Source organism: Cricetulus griseus, chromosome 8 (assembly GCF_003668045.3).
Source record: "Cricetulus griseus strain 17A/GY chromosome 8, alternate assembly CriGri-PICRH-1.0, whole genome shotgun sequence".
Classification (NCBI taxonomy): domain Eukaryota; kingdom Metazoa; phylum Chordata; class Mammalia; order Rodentia; family Cricetidae; genus Cricetulus; species Cricetulus griseus.
This window is the reverse complement of record NC_048601.1, coordinates 24,007,574-24,029,032: the sequence shown is the minus strand read 5'-3', so window position 1 is coordinate 24,029,032 and position 21,459 is coordinate 24,007,574. Positions and strand designations below refer to the sequence as shown.

Sequence of the window (21,459 nt, the reverse complement as noted above, 5' to 3'; positions counted from 1 at the left end):
AAAACAAAACAGGACTGGCAGAAAGACTCAGCATGTAAAGGTGCTTGCCGCCAAGCCTGATGACCTGAGTTTGATCCCTGGGGCTCATGTGGTGGAAAGAGAGAATGGACTCCCCAGTATTGTTCTCTAACTTTCACACACACCCCATGGTGCACTCTCAGGTTAACCCCTTCCCATAAACACATACATGTTATTTTAAAAAAATCAAAATAGTGTGAGGAACGAAAGGGGAAGAAATGAATCATATCTGCTAGGACATGTATCAACAAGAACATTACCAGACAAAGAGAAAATGCTACAGTCCCATAAATTGAAGGGTTTAGATTCTGGTTACTGCCATCCAAGATTAATTAGAATGGAAAGAAAAACTCAGATTATGGAAGCACTGGACCAGTGCGAGGTGAAGAAGAGACAGGTTGAATGACAGACTGAAGCATCTGTGATGGACAGGAAGACTAATCAAAGCTAAAAGCCATGGGGAAGAAAGCTTCTCATATTTATTACTCATTTGTTATATATAAAGTGAGATAGCTACTTTCTGAAAATATGGAAGAGGTAATTTGTAACAAATGAAAGAAAATGTTTATTTTATGCAGTGGCTCATAAAATGTTTGTAATTCATTTCCCCAATTAATAATAGGAGATTAAGCATGCCTAGCCTTAAAATGTTACACTGTTCGCCCGGCAGTGGTGGTGCTCTCAGGAGGCAGAGGCCAGCCTGATCTACAGAGCGAGTTCCAGGACAGGCTCCAAAGCTACAGAGAAACCCTGTCTCGAAAAAAACCAAAGCCAAAAACAAAAAAATGTGACACAGTTATGGATTATTATAGGAAATTAGGGTGCTTTGTAGTACAGGACATCCCAGGCCTTTGAAGTTGCTGCGATATGAATTTGCGAGATGGAATCTCAAGCCATCTTTTACCTGTTCCTGCCCAAGGCACAGTACTGGGGCAAGATAAACAATCATTTTGTTTTTGTTGTAAACAGCTTGATGTGTTTTCTTATGGAAAAGGCCTATCTTCTTATTCTTCATAGCCCTGTTTCCATTAGTGGTAAGAAAAGGTTTTTAGTATATTTTGAGCTGGAGTTCTTTGAGAATGTTGAAAGATGAAGATGTGTGTTGTGTTCTTCCATTCAGACTTCAAAGTGGATTCCCTCTAGGCTGCTTTTACTGAAGTAAAAGCCAAAGAATATTAGTATGAAGCATTCATTTTTTTAAGGTTCGTTTTCTTTTGAGGAAATACTTTGTCATTTGTTATTTCCTTGGTAGTCCAGAAATAAGGAACTGAAATTGGCTTATTTCCTTTTGCATTCTTTCTTAGGTCATGGAGAGACTTTGATGTTTTAGACAGAAGAGCCTGCATGCAGATGGCTACCTGACATTAATTTTCCCTCTTTTTCTTTTCTTCTTCCCTCTCCTCCTCCCCATCTCTAGCTTTTTAAGATGTCAGGGAGAGAACCAGTGCCTCTGGTACTCTGCAGGTGTCCTCTGCCTTTTAGGTTTTGTTTTTGGTTTTTGTCTAAATGCATTTTTTGTTTGTTTTTGAAAGGAAGGCAATAAACTAGTTTGTTTCTGTTGTAAATTATGATTATTTTAGATATTGAGCCACAGGATTATTAGATATAGTTTATAATGCCTCTTTTTGTATTTGATTTTTGATGACTTTCATAAGGTAGTTCATAATTTTTAAGCTATTTTTTTCCAGGTGTGACTACTCACGCCCATAATTTCAACACTTGGGGGACTGAGGCAAGAGAATTGCCAAGATGTGAAGCCAGCCTGGGTGATAGCATGAGATCCTGTCTCAAAAAAGCAACAATGAAAATTTGTTTTCAAATAGATAAAAAAAGCATTTGGTACAAAATGTGAAAAGTACAGAAATAAGGCTGGTGGCACACACCTTTAATCTCAGCGCTTGGGAGGCGGAGGCAGGCAGATAGAGCGAGTTACAGGATAGCCAGCGCAACACAGAGAAACCCTGTCTCGAAAACTCAAAAAAAACAAAACAAAACAAAGAAAATACTAGAGTCAAAGATAATACTTTTCCCTCGCCCTGCCCTTAGTCACTAAGCTCCCTTAAGTGACTGCTATTACTAGTTTCTTGTATATTTTTTTTTTCAGAGACACTGTAAGTCATAGGTATATGTGTGCATATATGTATGAGTGTTGACTTACATTTTGGTAATTGGTGTGTGAGCAGTCTAGTTTTTTTAACAGCTAGGGTGGCTGCAGTTTTTAGTCTTTGTTGAATTGTTTTCAGCATTCTTTCATTATAATTATTTATGAATTTATGTTTATGTATGTTTCATACATGGTTATTTTTACATAATACCTTTTTCTCCCCCTCTTCTGTGAACTGCACATGCAGTGGCCTGAACATTTCTAGCAGTTGCTGTTTTATCATAGTAAGAATGAGATAACCACAATCGTGTCTGCATTAATTTTTTTTTTTTTTTTTTTTTTTTTTTTTGAGACAGGGCTTTTCTGTGTAGCAGCCCTGGCTGTCCTGGAACTCACTCTGGAGACCAGGCTGGCCTTGAATTCTCTGAGATCCACCTGCCTCTGCCTCCCGAGTGCTGGGACTAAAGGTGTGCACTACTACTGCCTGGCTAAAAGTTTCAATGGTTGAACATAATATTTGTTATAAGAATTTCAAGTTTTATGTCTTTTTATGGTTTCATCTTTGCATCGAAGATTTTGGTGCCTCTCGTTTTGCTGCAACAAATGCTTTTGGAATTGACACGGCGTGGTCAAGAGCCCCTCAGTACCCTGCTGCAGTTTGGTGTGACGTATCTGGAGGACCATGCAGCAGAGTTTATCATTCAACAAGGTGGCTGGGTATGAACTACTTAGTATTGTTTGTCTTTAAAATAATTAAGCCTGTTTTTATAAGTTTTAAATAATTTTTTATTTTCTGGGGTTCATGGTATTGTTCATGGTAGTCTGTGGTGATATCTTGCTCATACAAATAAAGCTTGTCTGAAGATCAGGGGATGGAGCTTGCCTCTAGCTAACCGTAGAAGTCAGGAGGTCTTTACAGACAGACAGGAAGTGAGATGGCTGGGTGGAGAGAGAGTATAAGTGGGAACAAGCAGGAACTGGCTCTCTTGTCTGCTGGGAAGCAAAGGAGGTAAAGGTGGCTTTGGCTTGTTCCTTCTCTCTGATCTCTCAGTGTTTTCTTCTATTTCTGACTCTGGGTTTTTATTATTTAGATCAATTAAGAACTCCATTTACATTTTGGCACCTTTGTTTGTACAAGCAAGATATCGCCACAGTAGTCAAGTACTCTAGTGCTGAGCTACATCCCTAGCCCATGCCTTTCATGGTTTCAACGGTGTTGAAACCATTCTGTTGGTAGTGGATGACAAGCAGAAAAGCTGTTCATACAATTTTAAGTTACTAGATTTTAAATAAATTGATATGTGGTACTTTTAAATAGTTGTTAGTCACGAAACATTAAATGCTAACAAAAAATCAGAATAACTAAGAGCTGAAGAACAGTATTGTGAACACCCATGTGCGTGTGTCTGTCGCCCCTAATAAAGAACACAGCTAATGCTCTAGGGGGAGGGGATGAGAGCTGCTAGGGGTTGAAGTCCGACCACGTGTGCTTGGCAAGTTCTGTAACATTTGTCTATATCCCCAGCCCACATGGTTGCCATTTTGGATTTTCCTTATATTCCTCTGCTGGATTTTGATATGTTCCTATTATCTATTACCTCTTAAGGGTAACAGATTTTCTGAACTTTTTGTGGTTGTTGTTAAAGATTTATTTGTTCATTATGTATACTGTGTTCTGTCTGCATGTTTGTCTGAAGGCCAGAAGAGGACATCAGATCTCCTTATGGATGGTTGTGAGCTTCCATGTGGTTGCTGGGAATTGGAACTTAGGACCTCTGGAAGAGCAGTGCTCTTATGGCCAGAGCCATCTCTCCAGCCCCATTTTTGTTATTTTTAAGTTGGTGTGTGTGTGTGTGTGTGTGTGTGTGTGTGTGTGTGTGTGTGTCTGTGTGCGCCTGTGTGCGCGAGTGTGTGCGCGAGTGTGTGCGCGTGCATGCTGGTGCCCACAGGGGCTAGAGGGCTTGGGTCCCTCTGGAGCTGGAGTTATAGGTGCCTGTGAGCCAGCCACCTGATGTGCTAGGAAATGGACTCTGATCCTCTGGAAGAGCAGTGCATGCTTTTTACCCCTGGCCTATCTCTCCAGCCAGATTTTCTCAACTTTTAAAAATCATAATTTGCATGTGTGTATACTGCCTAAGGACAGTAATTGTTTTGCCTTGAATTTTGTGTGCAGTATCATACTTTGTGTGTTTTCCTGTGACTTGCATGTTCCATTCAATGTTATGCTCATTGTTTCTTAGCCTTTTTTCATTATCATTTTGCCAAGGATCCTTTTTAGTCAGCTTTCTCCCACCATGGAGAAAAAAAAGTTTTGGCCGGGTGATGGTGGGGCACGCCTTTAACCCCAGCACTCATGAGGCAGAGACAGAGGCAGGTGGATCTCTGTGAGTTCAAGCCCAGCCTGGTTTACAAAGCAAGTTCCAGGACAGACTCTGAAGCTACATAGAAAAAAAGAAAAAAAAAGGGCTGGAGAGATGGCTCAGCGGTTAAGAGCACTCTTCCAGAGGTCCTGAGTTCAATTCACAGCAACCACATGGAGGCTCACAACCACCTAGAATGAGATCTGGTGTCCTCTGCTGGCATGCAGGCAGAAGACTGTATACATAATAAATAAATAAAATCTCAAATAAAAGTAAAAAAAAAAGAAAGAAAGAAAGAAAAAGTTTTCAAGCGCAGTTGAAGTTTATTCAGAGAAGTTTATACAGTTAAGCATAGTGGTGCATGCCTTTGATCCCAACATTCAGGAGGCAGAAGCAGGCAGTTTTCTACAGAGTGACACCAGAGCTACACAGCTACATACACAGCTACACAGAGGAGCTCTGTTTCAAAATCCACACCAAAAAAAAAAAAAAAAAAAAGTTTTAGAGGCTGGAGATAGCTCAGCCAGTGTAGTGCTTGCTAAGCAAGTATGAAGACCCAGATTTGACCCCTGGAACCCACGTAATAAAATCAGGCATGGGGGTACACACTTATACTCTCAGCATTGGAGAGGCGGAGCCAGGATGGTCCCTGAGTTCTTTGGCCAGCTAGCCCAGCCAAATCAGCAAACTGTAAGTACCAGTGACAGACAGACCCTGTCTCAAAAAGCAAGATGGATAGCTGTCCTCAGGATCAGCACTGGAGGTTGACCTCTCATGTGCACATACACACGCATGCCCCAGTGATCACTTGAGTGTGCACACAGAGGGAGAGGGATGGGGGGATTTTAATATAAGTTTAAAGGAGAAAGTTAACTTAGGAAAAGGTCAGTACATACCCAAGTGTGAGGGGTGCAGACCTCTCAAGAGAGTCATTAATTACCCTTATCAAATTATAATATGTTTATGTGCTATGGCCCTTTGAGATGTCCCCTGTCTCTGAAATAGTTTTCGCCCTTGATGTTATCCACATCGAGTCTGATTTTGTTTTCATTGTGTAAATGTACCACAGTGTGTTCACTTACAGTCTTGACAGTGGATATTTCTATTTTGCTATTAGAATCATTGCTGTTCTAAGCATTCTTCTTTTCTTTTTTCTTTGAGGCAGGGTTTCTCTGTATAAAACAGCCCTGGCGATCCTGGAACTCACAGAGAGCCGCCTGCCTCTGCCTCCCGAGTACTGGGATTAAAGGCGTGGACCACCACTGCTTGGCTAATTTTAAGCTTTTAGAAAAGTTGCAAAAATAATGAATTCCCCTGTAGTCTTTACCCAGATTCTTCTATTACAGTTGTTTAGCGCTTCTATTGCTGTGATAAACACCATGGCCCAAAGCAGCAGAAGTCAGGGCAGGAATTGAAGCAGAGGCCATGGAGGAAAGATGCTTACTGGCTTACTCTGTGGCTTGCTCAGCCTGCTTTCTTACATTACTCAAGGCCATTGCCCAAGGGGGGCACTGTCCACAGTCGGCTGGGTCCTCCCACATTAATCAAGAAAATGCCCTGCAGGCTTGCCTACAGGGGACAGTCTGATGGAGGCGGTTCTTCAGTGAGATCCTCTCCTCCCAGACAAGTCTAAGTTTGTGTGCCACTGTGCCCAGCTTGAGAGTCCATATCCTTAAAGCCCTGGGCAGCGAGGCTTGACAGTTTAGCACAGTGCTCACAGGGGACCGTGAGTACAGAGCTATAGGGCCTACGTAAGCTCCTCACAGAGCACCTAGAACATGGGTAAGAAAAAATGGGGTTACAAGATGGCTCTAGGGGGCTCAGGATGTAGTTTAAGGACAGAATGGTTGGTTGAGATGCACAAGGCCCTGGCTTCCGTCCATAGTGCTGCAAAAGAAAGAGAAAAGGAAAAAAATGACCCTAAGAATAGGGAGGAAATCTCTGTTCACTTCATTTAATAGTACTGTGCCTTTAAAAATTTTGTGTTTGGTTTGAGAGTAAAGCATAGCTGTGCTCAGGAAGGATGATGTGTCTTCTGAATATTGTATGGCCTTGCCCTCTTGGCTTTTAACTGGAAGAGTCAGGTAATTAGCAGTACTCTGTTTGAACGGTGCCTTTATCTGATGGCTAGATAATACGTTAGAGTCAGGTTTCTGCTCTGAGGTATTGATGGACTGACTGTAAGAGGGGTTGGAGTGGAGGCAGGGAGTTGAACTGATTTCCCAAGAGAGCTATGGTCTTTGTTAGACTGATAACAGTGAAGGCTAATATATTAGTTATGAGCTGACAAAATGATATCCAAACAGACATGACATTTTGCTTTCCATTTATTGGCATCTTTCCTTTTTTGTTTGGTGGCGCTGGGCATGAAACTCAGGGCCTTTGTTTGTAGAAAGGCTCCCATTACTGCAGCCTGCCCCCCTTTCTCTTTGGAGACAGGGGTCTCAAAAGACAACTGGCTATTCTTAAATTCTTAATCCTCTTGCCTTAGCTTGTGGCTGGGATGAGTCTATGCCACCACACTGGGCAAGATGATGCTTTTTCATTTCCGGATTAGTTGATAGGCAGGCAGTAGTTCCTGCATTAGTTTTGTTGACAGAGAAGAAGCAGTTGGGGGCCCCCAAGATGGCTCAGCTGCTAAGGGCACTTGCTACAAGGCCTGATGACTCAAGTTCAATCCCTCGAACCCACGTAGTGTGTCCTCTGAGCTCCATGCACATGCTGTGGTATGCAAATCCAGTTAGTAAATAAATATAAACATTTTAAGAAAATAGCAGAAAATGTTCAGAGAAAGAAAAACTTGTATTTAGATACATTACAATACTTAGAATACAATACTTACACTTAGAAACTGTGCCTGGTGTTTTACACCTTTAATCCAACACATGGGATACAGAGCAGGCAGAGCTCTGTGAGTTCAAGGCTAGCCTGGTCTGCATAGCCAGTTCCAGGCCAGCCAGGGCTACATTGTGAGACTGTTTCAAAGAAAAGAGAATATATATATATATATGTATATGTATATGTATATGTATATGTATATGTATGAGATTGTACAATACCTATAATATTCAGGAGGCTGAGGCAGGAGGATCTTAAGTTCAGAGTCAGCCTGGGCTATGTGTTCAAGGCCATTTCAGGCTACAAAACAGAGCCAGACTTTGTGGCACACTTCTGTATTTCCAGCACTCAGGAGACAGAAGAAGGAGGATCATGAGTTCAGGGCTAGAGAGACAACTCAGTGGGTAAAGGTGCTTGCTGTCAGTGACCTGAGTTCAGTCCCTGGAACTCACATGGTGCGGGGAGAGAGCTAACTCCTGTACTTATGCAGATTATCCTCTGACCTCACACTCACACATGCTCCGTGACACAAAATGCCCCCTGTAATGATAAGTCTTTCTGTCAGCCACCCAAGTTCCGCCCACCACATGGGAGGCCAAAATAACACACAGAGACTTATATTAGGTACAATGCTGTTGGCCAATGACTAGGATTTCTTACTTGCTAGCTCAGTCTTAATTATCAACCATAATTATTAGTCTATATATTTTATAAGACTTATCTTAATGGATGCCAGCAGCAAGCGTCTTCTCTTGCTGGAATCACATAGTGACTCCAGAGCAGAAAGCAGAAGAAAGAGGAAAAGAACGACTTTCTGCTTGTCCCTGCTTATATTCTGAGTCTGCCTGCTATGTCACTTCCTGCCTGGATCACAAGACTTTACTACATTTCCCAGAATCCTCCTCGACTCCTAGTCCCACCTGTCTTGCTTTCCTATTGGCCAACAGTACTTTATTTATCAACCAATAAGACAAGCATATACACAGACGGACTTTCCCCATCACCCCCCCCACACACACACATAATTAAAAAGATGTAGAAACATTAAGTTTTGTGCCTTTAATCCCAGCACTTGGGAGGCAGAGGCAGGTGGATCTCTGTGAGTTTGAGGCCAGCCGGGTCACATAGACACTGACACAAATAAACAAACAAATGCTGCATATTTTGTTTGTTTACATGTGCATGTCTGTTTTGCCTACATATGTGTTTGTGTATCATGTGTGTCTGGTGTCTGAAGAGGCCAGAAGAGGGTGTAGGATCTTCTGTAACTGTGGTTGGTTTTGAACTGCCATGTGGGTACTGGGACTCAATCCCTGGTGCTACAAAGAACAGCAAGCGTTCTAACCACTGACCCATCTTTCTCACATTGAATTCACAGCTGGCCTAGACTACATGAGCTCTTGTCTCAAAAGCAACAACAAAACAAGAGAGACACACTTAAGGGGCAGCAAGATGATAAAATGAGAGAGGAGAGAGTTGAGGTAGACTTGGTGCTCTCTCTCAGCGTTTAGCCTTTCTGGCTGCCCATAATTCATGAGTTCTGCCACTGATGGTAGTTTTCTTGATTTTAAAGGGCCTTTTGTAACATTCATTATTGATGAAGGTTGGAACTGTTGCTTAGTTTTACATTACCTTCATGCTAATGGAGGCATAATGAGTTTGAAAAGTTCCCACAGGAGTGGATCTTCGCCTGGGACAAGGATCCATATAAGGAACGGCATTAAGGGGAGACATGATCTGAAGCTAAAAGATATACAGCACGATTGGGTCTGGGGTGCATGCAGCTCTGGCCGAGTACATGTGTTGTCTCTATGAAGTCCTGGGTTCCATACTCATCACAGCTAAAAAATTCTATTTTTAGTACTGCAAAAAATTATCACAGTACAGATTTTCAGGAACTTGGTTATCCCTGGTTTCTTCAGGCTCAACCTAATTATAAGCAAACTAGTTGTTTGAATACCTACATGGCAGTCTTGTTTAAGAAGAAAAGAGGAGATCCTTACAATTAGCATAAATGCTTTTGATCGTATACATCATTTCAAGCATATTATAATCCATTGAACCGTATACTGAAAATGATGAATTTTATGTTATATGGATTTATAAGACACTATGAATCTGAATTCTTAAAAAAGGGTTAAAAACTAGTGAGATGGCTCAGTGGGGAAAAGCATTTGACGTGAAGCTTGATGACTTGAATTTGATCCCTAGAACCTCCATGGTGGAAAGAAAAATCTCCTCCTGTCACTATCCTCTGACTGTGTCATATGAAGTCTCATCTGTGCACGTGTGCAAGCACACGCATGCTCACACATATACATTGTGATAAGACATTTTTGGTTTTTTTTTTTTTTTTTTTTTTTTTTTTTTTTTTTTTTTGGTTTTTTCAAGACAGGGTTTCTCTGTGTAGCTTTGGAGCCTATCCTGGCACTCGCTCTGGAGACCAGGCTGGCCTCGAACTCACAGCGATTCGCCTGCCTCTGCCTCCCGAGTGCTGGGATTAAAGGCGTGCGCCACCAACGCCCGGCGTGATAAGACATTTTTAAATGAATTAAAAACTTAAAAGAATACCAGTTTATGATAGTATTTCCATATGCCTTGCCCTTTGTTTGAGACTTGCAAAATTTAGACATCCCACTAATTCTTTGCACATAGTTCAAATTTCCTAGCCTATATTGAGTGTTGTGTTACAGGTGCAGATAAGTCTGGGGAGCACACGTGGAGATTTTCAGCTTATTTTTCCTGGAGCAACCTATTGGATCAGAGTCCTCTGCTTAGTGATAGAAGTAGAGCTCACCCAGAGAGGGAGAAGGCATGCCCAAGGCGAAGCTCTCATGCTGTCGGTCTACCTTCATACTGGCCTTGTTGTTTGTCTTGAGACAGGGTCTCTATAGCCCTGGCTGTCCTGGAATTTGCTGTGTAGACTAGGCAGGCCTCAAACTCACGAAGACCCTTCTAGCTTTGCCTCCTGGGTACTGGGATTAAAGGGGCACCACTACACTTGGCCCTAGTGAGTCTTGATATCATCCTATAGCATAAATTTCAGACTCAGGCTGTCAATTTCTGTAAGAAAAAGCCTGGTGGGATTGTATACTTGAAACTACATTTATAGTAGTTTCATTGGGGGAATAATTAACATTTTTATTTATTTTTGAGATAGGGTTTCTCTGTGTATCCCTGGCTGTCCTAGAACTTGCTCTGTAGATAAGGCTAGGCTTGAACTCAGATCCACCTGCCTCTGTCTTCTGAGTACTGGAATTAAAGATGTGCTCCATCAGGCCCCATCATGCCAGTCTGGGAAGTAATTAACATTTTAAAACACCCTTCATGTTCTGCCTGTGAACAAACTATATAGCCCTTTATTTACTTAGACTGCTTTAGTTTTGCTCGATAATACTGTAGTTTTGTATAGCATATGTATGCTGTACAGTATGGTCTTCTTACAGCAGACTTGGCTTTTTAATAACTAAGTAGGATGAACTGTATTTTTTTAATCTTATTTATTTTTATTTCATGTGCATTGGTGTTTTGCCGGTGTGTATGTTTGTCAGATCCCTTGGAACTGGAGTTACGGACAGTTGGGAGCTACCATGTGGTTGCTGGGAATTGAACCCAGGTCCTCTAGAAGAGCAGCCAGTGCTCTTAACCGCTGAGCCATCTCTCCAGCCCTCAGATTGTATGTGTTTGACCTTTCTGAAAGGTATTAAATTTTCTTTCAAACCCTGTCATACTAAGAATAATTCTAATGGAGAGCTCAGTGGTTAAGAGCCCTGGCTGCTTTTGCTGAGGGCCTGGGTTCGATTTCGAGCACCTGCATGGTGGCTCACAACCGGCTCTACCTCCACTTTGGGGGCATCTGATGCCGTCTTCTGACCTCTGCAGGCAATGTACAGACATACATTCACATTAAAAACAAAAACAAACAACAACAACAACAAAAACTTTCAAATGGGCCGAGGTGAACTCAGTTGTCCCATGGGCCTGCTTGACATTTATGAGTCTCTGGATTCCATCCCTGGATTCCATCCCTAGCATAAAAAAGAAAAAAAAGAAAGGAAGGAAGGAAGGAAGGAAGGAAGGAAGGAAGGAAGGAAGGAAGAAAAGAATGGGAGGGGGAGCTAGGAAGAGCAGAGGGAAACTGGTTGGGATATATTGTATGAGAGAAGAATCTATTTTCAATAAAAAAGAAAGAAGAAAAAATTGCATATGAAAATACTTGCTCAGTTTGTTTGTTTTTTTGGGACAGGGTTTCTCTGTGGCTCTGGCTGTTCTGGAACTCACTCTGTAGCCCAGGCTGGCCTCAAATTCAGATCAGTTTCCGAGTGCTGGGATTAACATCAGGTGCCACTACTGCCCGGCTCCTTGCTTAGTTTTTACACCTTTTTAAAATAATGTTTTTATTTCATGTAAAAATGTTTTTTTTTATTTCATGTGTATGGGTATTTTGTCTACATATCACATGTATGCCTTCAAGAAGAGGATGTCAACGTCCCTGGAACTGGAGTTACAGATGATTGTGAGCCATCGTGTGGGTGCTGGGAATTGAACCTGGGTTGTCTACAAGGGTAGCAAATGCTCTTAACACGAGCCATGTCTTCAGCCCAGATTTTACATTTTTTCACTTTAATTGTATCGGCATGCATGTCTGTGCATTACTTTTGTGCCTGGTGCCTGTGGAGGCCACAAGATGGCATTGTGAGCTGCCATGTGGGTGCTGGGAATTGAACCTGGGTCCTCTGGCAGAGCAGGCAGTGCTCTTAACCACTAAGGCATCTTCTCTAGCCCCTTTTCTTAGTTTCCATGTCCTATAGTGACTCGTTAAGGCCTTCATTTCCTTTCTTCCTGAACTGAACCAACTACCCCCTATTCTGAGTGTGTTCCCTTTCTCCACCCCTCTCCTGTCTTTTCTTTCCCACCTAGTACTTCTCTTCCGGATACCTGAGCAGTTTAGATTCAAAGGGACCTTGCAAAGGCTAGGCTCATCCTCAGAAGCACTGAGGCTTAGAAGCACCTCCCCCTTTAACATCATTATTGTTCCATGTTTGTTTTTGAGAGGCAGAAAGCCTCACAGTGCAGTCCAGATCACATTACTCCTTTAGCCACTGAGTCATGGGCCATAGGTCATAGGTCATAGGTGTACCATCACAGCCTGCTTCCTAGAAGCCTGTCTTTAAAGCCCCTCCAGTTTTCCTGTATAGTATTGTGTACTGTGTTATAAAATAATATAGTTGTTTATTATATGTTAATATATCATGTTAATATATATTACATATTTCTCTACATACCATTGTAACTTTAAAAAATTTTGTGTGCATGCACATATACGCCTCCTATGTGCCATGCCACAGCATGCACACGGGACTCAAGAACCAAGAAGGTTCTCTCCTTCTGCGTGGGTTCTGAAGTCCGCTCAGGTTAGCTGGCTTGAATACAGTGTTTCCACCCACTGAGCCATCTCACTACCCTACTAATGTAATGTCTGATTTCTGGTCTTGTGGAGACAGGGTCTCATTATGTAACCCTGGCTGGCCTATTACTCACTCTGTAGACCAGGCTGTTCTCACACTCACAGAGCACTTGCAGAGATCCTCCTGCCTCTGCCTCCCGAGTGCTGGGGTTAAAGACTGCACCACCATGCCCACCTTTATACTTAGGTCTCAAAGCTACCTTGGTTGTCATTCCCATTTTATTTATGAGGAAACTGAAGTCTGAAAGATGGGCAATGCATCCGTTTTCCAAGTGCACAGCTGGTGCCCTCAGAGCTGGGATTCAAACTGGTTCTTTCTTACTTACAGATTTTGTTTTAAAGACTGCACATTTCCCCTCTGCTTACTCCACAGCCACAGGCATCTGTCTCCCTGTGGAGGCTGGGGCAAGGGCTGAGCTAGAAGTCAGTGGTAGAATGTTGACTCGTGGGATTCGTTTATTTGTATTTCTGGATTTCCTTTTTGGTGGGGCTGATCAAGGAGTCCCTGATATAATGGATCCTTGGTGTGCACAACTTTGTTTGTTAGAAGAAAATTATTATAGCCCAGATGACTATGAACTGCAGTAATCATAAACAGGCAGTCAGTTAATCTGCTTTATATATTCTGTTCAAACTTTCTGCTGCATTTGAGTGTTGGCTATCTTTTTTGTGTGAAATTTCCCTGCATCTCTGTAACCCTGCATCCCATTGGTTCTCTTCCTGCCTTTCTTACCATGTCTTAATTTTTGCCTTCTTACAGCCCCAGTCCCTAAAATAGCACCTGCTAGGCGGTTCTGCTGAACATGGATGAAGGCCCACACTGCTGGTCTTTATTGATCCCTGAAGGAAAGATGCAGGAGCTCCTGGGTCTCTAGTGTCTCTTCCTCATGGTCCAGGTTGGCCTGAGCTTCCAGATTTAGCGATCCTTTAACTCAGCTTCTTGGAGAGCTGGGGTTACAGACACATACCACTGCACCCCACTAAAGACAATGCAAGTGTTATGTCACCAACACCAAAATTTGATTGATTGAGTGAGTGTGTGTGTGTGTGTGTGTGTGTGTGTGTGTGTGTGTGTGTGTGTGTGTGTGTAGAGGTAAGGGACAACTTGCAGGAATTAGTTCTCTCCTTCCACCGTATGGCCTCAGGGGATTGAACTCAGGTCATGAGGTTTCACAGCAAGCACCTTTACTTTGCTTGGCCATCAAGTTGGCCCAGAGTAATATTTAAAGCAGTGCTCTGACTGTACTTTTCAGTGACTAACCAGTAGCTATGGAATAAAGTCCCTAGTGTTAGTCTGTCAGTCATGGCTGAACTTTGCACTCCTCATGTACACAGTGCAGAGTAAACAGTTTGCTTGTCCTGCCTGCCTTTTACTGTGTCTTCCTGATTGCCAGAATTCTATGATTTTTCTGCCATCACCCTCCCTGCCTTCTCACACCCAAAGAACCATTCTGCTCTAAACTCACTAGCCTTTGACCCATGGCAGTGTTTCTGTACTTACTAACAGATTCCCAGAGTGCAAGATCTTGTCTTCATTTTCTCTGCTGTTCTGAGTTAATCGGCTGTATATAATGTACAGTGGGGCTGTCAAAAATTCCAGCTTTTAGCCAGGCAGTGGTGGCACGTGCCTTTAATTCGAGCACTCAGGAGGCAGAGGCAGGTGGATCTCTGAGTTTGAGTCCAGCCTGGTCTACAGAGTGAGTTCCAGGACAGCCAGGACTGATACACAGAGAAACCCTATGTAACGATAAATCTTATTGCCAAGCCGCCCAAGCCCCGCCACCACATGGGTGGCCAAAATAACACAGAGACTTATATTAGGTACAGTGCTGCTGGCCAATGACTAGGGTTTCTTATATGCTAGCTGAGTATTAATTATCAACCATAATCATTAATCGATATATTTTATAAAAACTTACCTGATCGAGGACACCGGCAGCATGTGTCCTCTTTGTGGGCTTACATTGCGACTCCTCTTTTTACTACATTTCCCAGAATCCTCCTCGACTCCTAGTCCCGCCTAACTTGCTTCTCTATTGGCCAACAGTGCTTTATTTATCAACCAATAAGACAAACATATATACAGAAGGACTTACCCCTTCAACCCTGTCTCAAAACAAAACAAAAACTCTCCCTTTTAGCAAGGTATGGTGGTGCAGGTCTGTGATGCCAGCACTCAGGAGGCCAAAGCAGGATTCTAAAAGCTTTTTGACTGGGAGGAAAGGAAAGGGGTGCTCATAGTGTACAGGAAAATTCTTTCAATTAAAAATTAAACAAGAAAACCCAAAACATATATGAGGGGGAGAAGCCTGGGAAGAAGTGCACCTTTTCCAAAAAGAGGAAAAATTAAAGTTCTTGGCTCTTACCTGACGTGCAAAAGTGTGCTGTGTTCAGAAGCTGTAGGTTGAGGCCGTGTATTTACTCTGGAAACTTGATGTTAGACAAGAATTGTTCCCTAGGTTGACACAGTTTTTAATATTAATGAGTCTGTTTGTGGATTCTCCCTCTTCTTTTTTAGGGTACTGTCTTTAGTCTTGAGTCCGAGGAAGAAGAATACCCTGGAATCATTGCAGAAGATAGTAATGACATTTATATCCTGCCCAGTGACAACTCCGGACAAGTTAGTCCCCCGGAGTCCCCAACGGTGACAACATCTTGGCAGTCTGAGAGCCTACCTGTCTCACTGTCTGCTAGCCAGAGTTGGCACACAGAAAGCCTCCCGGTGTCCCTTGGGCCTGAGTCCTGGCAGCAGATTGCCATGGACCCTGAAGAAGTGAAGAGCTTGGACAGCAGTGGGGCTGGGGAGAAGAGTGAGAACAACTCTTCTAACTCTGACATTGTGCACGTGGAGAAGGAAGAGGTGCCAGAGGAGGCGTTCCCAGGAGCCGCTGCTCCCCTGCTCCCACAGACCACTGCCAAGGAGGCCACAGAAATGAGAGTGGAGAAAGGCAGTCCCACTCCATCTGTGTTTGCCGAGTTTGGGGAGGAGGAGCTGGAAGCAGCGGCCGTGAGACCTGCTGCCTTGGAGGGGGCGGAGCAGGCCGTCCAGCTGAGTGCGGAGGGGGCTGGGAGCAGGAAAGAGAGCCACACCGGGGAGCCCACCACTGCTGGGGCAGCCAAGGGTGCCATGCCCTCTGAGGGCAAGGCTGTACTGCTATTTGGAGGGGCTGCTGCAGTGGCCATCCTGGCAGTGGCAGTTGGAGTTGCGTTGGCTCTAAGAAAGAAGTAACAGCTTTTTCAGAAAGAAGACAAAAGGACCTACGGCTTTAGTTGTATTCACTGGAACATAGACTGCCAACAGCTGAGTGGACATTTACAGGACACTGGGGGAATTGGGCTTTCTATTCAGCGTGGCAGTGGCTTGAGATAGATTGTTCACATTGGCCTGGTTGTCATCCTGAGGGCCTTGGCTCCTGCTAGATTCGGAAGGGTAAGAGTGAAGTTCCCATCTAGAGCAGGCCTGTCAACTTGGGCACCCTGGACCTTCAGTAATTCTCTGTAGGAGGCTGCCTTGTGCATTACGTAATGACAGGCAACATCTCTGGCTTCTACCCACTAAATGCCAGTGGCACCCCACTACCAGTGAGCGCAGCCAGAAATGTCTCCTACATTGCCAAATGTCCCCTATGGACAAAGTCATCCCCTGTTGAGGGCCACTGCTTTAAGGGATAGGGTTTAATTAAGAGAATCTGGGGGAGGAAGCCGCAGCTGGGGACAGCCAGCTGTTCATCCTGTTGCACTTTCTCGTAACAGGTGAACTTGCTGTGCTCTGTCTGCAGCTCCTTTTTTCCTGGTCCCCGATTCTGTAGAGTGAGGCTCTCCCCCATTGCACCACCTCTCAGGTACCGCAGCAGTGCGTCTCATCCTGTACCCCCTTCACACCCAACAAAGCCCCAAGCTTCCCACAGCTCCATCTTTCAAAGATACTGCCTGTAGGAACCTTTTAAAAGATAAATACTCAGGCCAGGTTTGGTGGCACCATCTGTAATCCCAGCATTTAGGAAGTGGAGGCAAGGCGATTATCACAAGTTCAAAGCTAGCCTGGTGTACATACTGAGTTTGAAACCAGCCAGGACTGCATGGTGAAACCTTGTCCCAAGAAAAGATAAATACACTGAGGCTGTGTAGGAGACCTAGGGTTTCCTAGTCTGATTGCCAGCGCAGATTACAGGCTGCAGACATTGTTCACAGAGGCATGAAGGTGGTCTACACACCTGTCAAGGTCGCTTCGACCTCTTACAGGTGTAGCCAGCCACCCCACGTGCCTATGACTTAGCAGTGACACCTCTGATGGCATGTGCACCATCTGGAACCCTGGGTTAGTGTGCTTCCCAGTACCTGACCTTGGACATTGGGGCATCATCAGCTTCTATGTGGGTCTCCTGCCATGAAGGAAGCAGTGTCATCCTTTGGCTTACAGAACAAATTGGATCATAACCTTTATTCAGTGTAAATCATTCAGATAAATGATAAAACTTTATCATTTATTATTAGGTATCACTTAATGAAAAGTGGGACAGAAACTTGAATTTAAGACCAAAACTGTTGCTGAGGCACTGGTTTGGTCTTCTGAGTTCAAGAGGAGACCTCTTGGTCTGAACTCTCGTCAGCCTGATGCCAGGGTGACCGACCAAGAGGATCCATGCACTCACTCACTCTAGCTAGTGGGACTCGGCAGGACCTTCTGTCACTTGGCTGATCCCATCCCTCAAGGAGGGGTGGAACCAGCCCCTCTCATGCCTGCGGGCCACAGTGCCACCTGCAAGGTACTCGTGCTTGGTGTGAAGTCTCCTCAGATTTAACTTAGTCATGTAACATTACTTCTTAGATCCTGAAATTTATAATAAAAATACTTTTAACTACTCTGATCACCGAGAGCTGATGTTTTAAATGTGCTTGATTTTTTTTAAATTATTTTTTTTAAAAAACTATCCCTAAAGTATTTCAAAGAGTTGATGAAGATGAGATTACAGCATGTGTGTCCTGTCCATGTGTCCCACAGTGATGCCTTGTTGCGAGTTTGTGTCCCATGTAGGGAGTGATGGGTATAAGGACTTTAGTGAAAGTGGAGATGATGGGAGTAGTTTCTTCAGTTCTCATAGGTGACATGGCCCTGTATTCTGTCTCATGGGTCAGAGACTGGTGGGTGAGCTTGATTTTTTTTGTTGAAGATTTTTCTTCTATTGTTAGCCCTTTGCAGCTTTGGCTTCTCACACCCACTGGTGTGGCCCATTTAAGGGCTAACAGCCTCGTTCATGTGGAGTGACTAAGAAGTCAGGAACAGGGCAAATGTGATTCTGAGCTAACGGCTTGTTGCTGTGTCTTACTCCCTGTGAACACTAGCCTAATTTACCCAGGTGTATTTTTCTGGGTGATGGTAAGTAGGTAACTTCCCAATGGCTCTCTCCACAAGGAATGTTATCCCTGGGAGATAGGCATGTGGTATTTCATTGCCCTGTGCTTGGCAGTGGGACGGAGTAGCCACCACAGGGTGGTTCTGTCACCACAGTTGCTAGGTTTGCCATTACTTTAAATAAATTAAATAGGCAGGCTCCCTATGTAGCCTAGGTTGGTCTTGAACTTGTAGTCTAGCCTCAGGACTGAGATTACAAGCATGTGTCACCACACCTGGTCTTGCTGTTACTTTAAAATTAGTTGTCAAGTCCTTTTCTTCAGGGGGACTGATAGTGGGAGGCTGTTCTTGCCCCAGACTACCGATTCAGAATATATTCAACTTGATTAGGGAACACACAGCATCAGAATCCAGTCAACACAGCTCCTTTGGTCTTTGTGAACTAGAGGGACATTTGACTAGTTCTGTAGAGACAGATTGTCACCTCTGTGCGTACTTCGTGCTGGGACTGCTGCATACCAACCAAGTGCTCTGTCCCTCCTACACCGCAACCCTTCATAGAAATCTTAACTGCTCCACTCAGTGAAACGACTGATGCTCACTTAGCCAAAAGCCAGAGGGGTTTTCCTGACAGAAACACCACAACTAAAGGATACCAACTTAATCTTCCGTACCGAAGTGACAAATCTGAGTCCAGAGTGCCTTAGCCTGATCATCACTGCCTTCTAGAAGATTATCTAGATCAGCGGTTCTCAACTTGGGGGGCCAAGACCCCTTGGGGTGTGTGAGTGCCCAATATCAGCCAGCATATCGGGTATTTACATTACAATTCATAGCAGTAGTAAAATTGCAGTTATGAAGTAGCAATGGGCATAATTTTATGGTTGGAGGTCACCTCACAACATGGAAGGTTGAGAACCCTGCTCTAGATTCGCACACTCATTTGGCCTGGTTCATGTAAACCTCACCCAAATCGTCCTGGCCCTCTTGCCTGTGTTCCAGTCCCTGAAGGGATCATTTGTCCTAGGGGGAGTGAAGTCCTCAGAGCCTCGCCCTTGAAACCCCAGCTGCCACTGCTCCTCTTCACCTCTGTGTGAAGTCAGTCAGAACACAGTGCCCCTTCTGGCTTTTGTTCCCAAGGTGACGTGGGCATTTGACATTTTAAGAGCTACTTTATAGAGACTACACTTTCTAGCTAAGAAAAAAGTCCTTTATTTTAGGTCTTCATTAATTCCTCGAGCTCTGCTCAGTAGTATGATCAGCCCTGCCCCCCCCCCACACACACTTAGCAACGGTACAGCACTGAGAACCTCCATTTGTGAGGTGACTGTAGTGTGCCTCAGTAGTATACCTTCTAAGTGAGCTTTGTGGGGGCCTTTGCCCCTTTTGCTGATATTGAGTGCTTAGGAATACATGCCAGAGGCTGGAGGACTTTCATACCTACAGCTCCTTCAGGTCCTAGGAGCCGTTCATCCTTCACTGAGTAGGAATCTACCTAGAACCCCCGGTTTATCCAGTTGCCTAGCTTATCAGGTGCAAGGCAGTGAGTGAAAATTCCTGATTCCAGGCCATGTGCTTTTCCTAGTGACTGCACTAGTTTTGGGGAGTCCCCATCAATAGCTGTCTCAGTTTATTGCACACAGCAGGCAAGGTGCAGCCTATGCTCCCATATAGGCTAGTCTATACTGAACTCACTGAATACAGAAATCTAAAGAATATATATATACACACAGACTTCGGATTGCACCGTTGTCCCTTTAGCCATTGGGTGAGGTGCCTCAGGGCTACCCTACCACATATGATTATTCAGTAGCATTTTTATTTAATGTGCTGTCTCCTTGCCAAGAACAAGGTCAGGCTATCTGACACAGCTGCCATCACCAGACATGCACTATGACAGGTGAAGGCAGCCACTTGACACATCTCTCCCTTTTGGCAGGTTTTTTGGTTGTTTTTTTTTTTTTTTTTTTTTTTTTTTTTTTTTTTTTTTTTTTTTTTTTTTTTTTTTTGAGACAGGATTTCTCAGTAGCTATGGAGCTAGTCCTGGAACTCCCGCTGTAGACCAGGCTGGCCTCAAAGTTGAGATCCGACTGCCTCTACCTCCCAAGTATTGGGATTAAAGCATGTGCCACTACTGCCCAGATCCTTTTTGATCCCTTGTGGTGGCCATCAATCAGTCCAGGGTAGGCATATGGAGGTACATAGGGACACCTAGAGGATTTTGGATTCTTGGCACTCTGACTCAGGGATGACCAGATAGTCTTCCATCTTACTCATTTGACAAGAGTGCTTTCCAGTGAAATCCTACCACAGAACAGTGCTGCGTCCATCAGAATCCACTCTGGTTTTACAGCTATGTAATCTTTAAGTAGAGTTGCATGGAGAGCTAGAAGCTGTTGTTGAAGATGAACACACTGTCTTCTTCACACAGCCTTCCCTAAGCCCCATCTTGGCTTGCCATGTCCCATTTGCCAGTTAGGGCCCTTCCCATGCCCATGTTTACACAAGGCCCAGCCCCTCGGCTGCTTCAGTATTGCTCAGGTCAGAACTGTCTCAGGGATACTTGCAAGGCCGTGACCCAAGTCAGAGCAGCCAGCTTGGGATTCTCCTGTTCTCTAAGAGGGTATTTTAGACACTGCTTCTACAGACCTGGTTTTTGCATCACAGAAGGACCTGGTTGCTGGACACATTCCTCCAGGGAACATTTTGACATGAAAAGCTATTAATTTATCTAGGTGTGTGTGTGTTTGTGAGTCAGAGGATGACCTGGAGGTCAGTTTGTTCTCTCCTTTGGTCATGTGGGTCCCGACACCTGGTGGGAGACACCTTTACTCATGGAGCCATCTTGCCAGCACTGCATTTTGTCATTTTGAGATGAAAGGTTTGTGGAGGCCTTCCTCACCCAGGAAGGTGAGCTACATCTTCCCTTAGTGAGGCTACAAAGGTCTGTCTGGTCCCCGTGTACATGGGCCATTTGTTGGCCAGCACGGAAGGAAAAGAAATTTTTTTTTCCTCAACCTGTGTTTTCCCTGCTCTTGTAATCTTTCTCCCTTCAGATTAAAAGTGCCTCTTTCTCTTAACTCCTTGGTTACACTGTTTGTTACTGGTTCTAGTACCTAGTTGTCCACCCTCCCCAAAGTACTGGAATGGTATTATTAACATAGCGGAGTCAGGCAAATATAGCTGTTAAGATGTTTGCCCAGGGTACATGAAGTTCTGGGTTCAATCCAAGCACCACATTAACTGGGCATGGCATACATACCTGTAATCCCAGCACTCAGGTAAAGGAAGGAAGATGATGTTCAAGGCCAAACTTGGC

General features: G+C 44.0%; 1 protein-coding gene across 7 annotated transcripts in view; it reads left to right on the top strand.

The window, feature by feature from the left end:
- The window catches only part of Bcl2l13 (BCL2 like 13), a 48,648-nt gene extending 30,993 nt beyond the window's left edge, over nt 1-17,655 (top strand). For 3 of the 7 annotated variants that reach the window (XM_027429317.2, XM_035448579.1, XM_027429319.2), the window contains 2 exons: nt 2,696-2,839; nt 15,306-17,655. In XM_027429317.2, coding sequence (XP_027285118.1) covers nt 2,696-2,839; nt 15,306-16,016 — 855 coding nt within the window. In that variant the 3' untranslated portion in view covers nt 16,017-17,655. The remainder of the gene's footprint in view (nt 1-2,695; nt 2,840-15,305) is intronic. The other 4 variants (XR_003487650.2, XR_004770995.1, XM_035448580.1 and 1 more) reach the window with 4 other exon arrangements.
- The last annotated feature ends 3,804 nt before the right edge of the window (nt 17,656-21,459 follow it).